The sequence below is a fragment of the Micropterus dolomieu genome, linkage group LG11, assembly GCF_021292245.1.
Source record: "Micropterus dolomieu isolate WLL.071019.BEF.003 ecotype Adirondacks linkage group LG11, ASM2129224v1, whole genome shotgun sequence".
NCBI lineage: Eukaryota > Metazoa > Chordata > Actinopteri > Centrarchiformes > Centrarchidae > Micropterus > Micropterus dolomieu.
In genome coordinates, this window is record NC_060160.1 from 22,048,630 (window position 1) to 22,054,499 (window position 5,870).

General features: G+C 39.8%; 1 protein-coding gene across 4 annotated transcripts in view; it reads right to left on the bottom strand.

Annotated features, from left to right (window-relative positions):
• Positions 1-4,953, bottom strand: part of sntg2 (syntrophin, gamma 2) — a 104,298-nt gene extending 99,345 nt beyond the window's left edge. For 2 of the 4 annotated variants that reach the window (XM_046063206.1, XM_046063205.1), the window contains exon 1: positions 4,604-4,951. In XM_046063206.1, coding sequence (XP_045919162.1) covers positions 4,604-4,672 — 69 coding nt within the window. In that variant the 5' untranslated portion in view covers positions 4,673-4,951. Of the gene's footprint in view, positions 1-4,603 lie in introns of all 4 variants that reach the window. The other 2 variants (XM_046063204.1, XM_046063207.1) reach the window with 2 other exon arrangements.
• Positions 4,954-5,870: the final 917 nt, after the last annotated feature.

Genomic DNA, 5,870 nt, shown 5'->3' on the forward strand with positions numbered 1-5,870 from the left:
ATTTGTCATCAGAAAGAGTGTGTAATCATATGGTGGATGAATACAAAAAAACTTTTATCAATATCAATGAATTTGATGTGTCAAACCAAATGAGTATGAAGAAATATTCAAATGTAGGCCTATGTTCAATTATTAATGGGCGTAATTCACAATGACTGAACTGTCCCCTATTAAGTAGGTTTTTCCTTGATTACTGATCATTTCTTCCCACAGATCTTCTGCGTGTCCACCCTCGATGAAACACCGACACAGAGAGCAGAGAAGAGATGCAGGGTGCTCGTAAATAAAAACTGAAAACATACCACTGCCAGACAAACTACATTGTTATGTTTGTTTGGTTTAAGTGCTGTGAAATAGATGCTTATAACGCTAGAGAAACCCTGATTTTGATTAATTGCAACCACATTTTGGCAGATTAAGAGATATTCCACGCTTAACAGCTGATTCCATTTTTATTATCAAATTCTGCAATTTCATCCGCATTTACTACATCACGAAAAATCATAGGGCCCTAGTAAAGCAGAACAGCATCACTTAATTTACTTCTGATCTTAGTCAAAGTATTTTCCTATCAACTTAAACTCAGCTGTCTGATATTCCTCAGGTCTAATAGCTCTGACGGGGATTAGGGGACCTCTCTTCTTTATATGTTCTTTATAGAGGTCTGTGCGTCAGTCCTGCAGGTGCTTTGCTAAATTGGTTATTTTAGCACCTTTCTTTAGCACTGCTCTGTACCATCACTTGCGTATGGCTTGCTTGTATCATTTGCCAGCATCCAATCACAAGTACTAGCCAATCACATTAGGGAGGAACTTGTCCAAAATGCAGGGGAAAACAATTACGTTCATCACCTGGAGCGAATGAGATCAGTGACGAGAAGACGGGACTATTAGTGAGTAGTGTGGAATATGAGTATTTAAACCGTATATAATTATTCAGAATTGATATATAGCTCATTAAAAAAATTTTTTTTAAAAATCAATATTTTTGACAACACTAACGCTAACATTGTTCCACAGCAGCCAGACTGACAAAGCTGCCTGCAGATTTGTCTGCAGACATTTTTTGAATATATTGGCCTTGTGAGTGCAGTTATCAGCTGATGCAGATTATCTAAAAATGACATGAGCCCAAATAATCAGCCAACCGATTAATCTCAAATCATAAATAGGTCCCTCAAATCTGTTTTGAATGATCTAATGGTCTATTTCCAAGCAGCCATTTATATCAAAGAATCTTGAGAAAGTTGTGCCAAACAGCACAAACAGAATCCTATGTCCCCGTCAGGTTCAGGATTCAGTTTAAGGTGCTCGATTTTACAAATAGAGCCCTTCATGGTCAGGCACCTGGTTAGGGATGGGGTGGGAATCACAAATGTCAAAAGTCTATTTTCTAAATGTTAATTGATAATATAATGTTGACTGAACGCAAAAGTACCGCACCCGGGCAGACAGTCTGTGGTATGTACATAACAAAGACCAGTGTTCCGCCTATATTTCCTACACTGCCGTTGCTAAATGAATGACCACCGATGATGGACTGGCAAGCATATCTCCTCAAACGGAAGGTGGAGGAACGCAAGGTCTCTAACATCCACCAGCTCCATGAGGTGGTCATGGAAGAGTGGAAGAGGACTCCAGTGGAAACATGTAAAGCTCTGGTGAACTTCATGCCCAAGAGGGTTAAGGCTGTGCTGGAAGATAATGGTGGCCACACAAAATATTGACACCTTGGGCCAAATTTGGACATTTTCCTTTAGGGGTATACTCACTTTTGTTGCCAGCGGTTTAGACATTAATGGCTGTGTGTTATTTTGAGGGGACAGCAAATTTACACAGTTACACAAGCTGTACACTCACTACTTTACATTGTAGCAAAGTGTCATTTCTTTAGTGTTGTTGCAGTGGTGCATTTACAGAAATGTCAGGGGTGTACTCACTTTTGTTGCCAGCGGTTTAGACATTAATCGCTGTGTGATGTGTTATTTTAAAGTGGACAGCACATTTACACTGTTACACAAGCTGTACACTCACTACTTTACATTGTGGCATTTCTTGTCACAACGAAAAGATAATCAAATATTTACAAAAATGTCAGGGGTGTACTCACTTTTGTGAGCGTATCTCTCAAAAGTGAGTACACTTGACATACACACAAGCTTACTTTTTTTTTATTTATTTCTGCAAACATGGAGAAGTATCCAAACAGTTTAAAATGAGTGGGAAATGTCCAATTATGCTAACCTCATTGACTTTATTTACTAATTTAGTGAAATGACATAGGCATAAGGTTTTGTAATTTGAGGTATGCTTTGTTATATTTGTGAAATGTAATTAAAACAAGTCATATATTAGAAAGCTAACTTTTTTTTCTGTCAGTTGGTTCAGTTAGCTACAGTTACACCTGACAGCTAGTGGATATAAATGTTCAGTCACAACTAAATCATCTCTATGTAAGTAGTTTGTGAGCTAAAACGTGTTTTGCTTAAAACCCCACTTAGTAAATGTCACCAGCATAGATGTTAGATGCTAGATGTTACTAAGGACTTCACACACAAACTTTGTAATGGATATTCAATCCAGGAGAGAATTATGTCCACAGAAACTTCACAATCATAGTACAAACACTCTGCTTGAACTAAGAAGGGGATGATGTCTCTCCCAACGTGGAGAGGCAGGAAAACACCCTGCAAACGCTGCCTGTCCATCACAGCACTAATATACCCTGACATACAATTCAAACACACAGCCAGACTAATGCACACACTATAGACACAATGCTGCTTGTGTTTGGACTGAAAGCCAATTTATTAGTAATTGCCAATTACTGAACTAGTCTCAGTGTATCTGCATGTTTCAAAACACCAAATTGAAGAATTTTAAAGTTTTATACTGAATTTGATTGAAAGCCACTCGTATTTAAGCCTCTGATGCCAAGCAGTATTTGTCTGCGCACTTTGGATGTGTTACAAAACCTGGGTTTGGAAAACAGTATGCCACTATGAAGCACATTTTAACATTAATTCAACCTTAAAACTTAAATAATCAAAGCCTTTCTGTTTACAACGACCTGCAAACTCCTGAGCTTAATTACTATGGAAGCACAATCATGTCCATGTTTAACACCCTGCAACTACACACCAGGTGATCACAAATATGCACGATGGAGTGAAAGCCTTACGGACATTGCTGTGTTTGTGGGAGAGCCTACTGCAACAGGAAAACTCTGCTGACATCATTTTGGCCATCAGTCAGTGGTAAATGTAGAGTGAGAAATGTGTGAAAACTGAACACACTAAGCCGATTTAAGCTGCAGACTTGTGTCCCTTGAGTCTCAGGTATCCAGTTTTAAAAGCAAATGCTTTGTGCACAGAAAGCGCTCGCAAAGCTGGACTCTGGGGCCTGATGACGACACGCTGAATGCCATGCTGCAAATGATGTTTCATTTTTAGTGAAAAGATGATGTGCATGTTTCAACAGAAGCAAGTATTCAAAACTTTACATAAAAACACAAGACTGACAGTTACAGGAAACCAATCCTGGGTGTACTTGGAAATATGTGGACTTGCAGATAAGAAAAATCAAGTTTAATCTTTTGGTAGAATAAAATATGTAATTTTACCCCTTTCTGGTTAGATTGTGCTTGGTTACATTTTAGGCAACACCTCATGTGTCCTGTGTTGGATTTTGCTTATAATCTCAATCCAATTAAATATGAAGTCCTTAAGAGAGCTCACTTCAATAAAGAAATGCCTGTGTCTGACAAAAGAGGATAACTGTATGTCCATAATATAATGGATGCAGCAGTAGCCTACTCTGAACTGAAATATATTTTGATCACAAACATACAGAGAAATGTGTTACTGGTAATCAAAAATGTCTTAGAGAATATTGTTTAGCAATACTGACCAAAGCTGACGTCCATAAAACGTCGACATAATGTAAAGTTATTTAGAGTTAAGCTACATTGGTGTTTCTGCGTGCTGTAATACTGTAACGTATCAAAAAAAAAAAAAAACAAGCGATACGCAATCAACCAAAACGCACCGTTTAATCATATGGAAGTAACGTCGCACCAGCCTGCAGCTACATATCAGTGTCGTACAGCAGGACGAAAGGGCTTTGAGAAATGAGCATGCTCATCTACTGGATTCGGCATTTACATAATGATAAATGATAAACAAGCACTGCCGTATTTCAACGTTATTAGTTCTAAACTTGTCCCCACTCGCACATTAGTCGCTCCTGCCCAGGACGCTGCACGTTATCCACTGAAAAGCTGCGAATGATTTTAATAAAGTTACGCGTTTGTTCAGGTACGAGCACCATAATTTGCTATATGTACGCCGAAATGTGCAGACACTGCTATATATTTGGAAAATATTTGTATGTCAAGCATGCTAAGAATTCACAAGTATTTAGCGAGGGGACACTGAGCAGTCGATTTTTTAAAGGTACTCTGGAGTTCCCTCTATAGCAAAGAATACAACGGCATGCATGCTCTTGTTACCTGCCCCTACACATAGCACATCTCACGGGAATAGGGCAAACGGATGTGTTATTTACGTTCATTCAGATAAATCTAAATGAATAGGGTTACTTGCCGAAGTTGGAACCAAAAGGCTGGCGGGTCGCTCGATCAGCTCAGGTTGCTGTTTCCCGGTCACATTCATTTCCCATAAAACCGCTTTCTCTGTCCGCTGACTTCGACGAGAGTTTCTCAAGTCATTCACCCCCAGCAATAGACTGCAAGTGTTATTCACCGGCGTCCCGTTTAGCAACAGAGGCAGACGGAGAAACCATGCCTTGAAAAAGCTCCCTGTATCCTGCAATTACAACAATTTTGCCTGCTGCAGGAGCAAATTAGTTAACGGGAATCGCTGTTTAGTTCTCCCTCTCAGCCCTAACTGTCAGCACACAGTGGCTCCTCTGCTGCTGCTCATCAGTCTGCATGTCTCTCCACCTGCTGCCTGTCCTCCCATTAACCATTCCTGCGTCAAACCACACTACATTAACCCATTGTCTGGCATTTAACCCTAAAAACATTATGGCGTTTATTAGCATAAATCATGGATACATTTATTATTAGATCAATATTAAGCTCAACTAGAACTCAGTCCTTCCGCTCTGTTCTCAGGTGAATCTGGCCAGCTTCCCAGAGCATGCTGAATCTTCGTGGATGCTGGCACAGATTCATATTTCTGGACATGGGAATAGGCCTTGCTCATTTTCCCGAAGATGAGGAGATGGGTCAGAGATGATTTTGTGAGCTAGTGTACTGACTCCTCATAGCTGGCCTGAGGGAGCTGGTGCTATCCAACCATCAGACTCAGAACCAGAACTGCACTGGATATTATAGGTACAGGTTTTTACACAAAATAGGATACCTCCAAAAGCCATCACTCTTGTCAGGAGCAGCAGAGGTTATAAATAGAGGCTCTCAAACAAGTGCACACAGTACCTGAGAGATGGTTTTACTTTGTATGATTACAGGCCTATGATTGGTCACATACTTTTGCTTTGTATCTTTTTTATATACAGGATTGGAGCTGTATGTGCATCTGTGAGTGTAACACTGATGGATTGCTATATTATATGACAGCATGACACTATCATCAGCGTATGACAGGGTATTGTCAGAGGATTGTAAAAGGTGTGATTGTTATGAAAGCTTCTTTAGCGTCGCATTTCTATGACAGGCATCCACTCAATATTTTTGTGCTGACAAGATGATGTTTTAGCACACTTATGGATTTCAGCTAAATCTATCCTCCAACCTATTGTTGGCTATTGCAAATATAGCTGGCCTTGTGGATTTCAGCATGCAGCCTATAGTTAAACATTTCTAGAGGCAGAGCAGAGCCGCAAAGG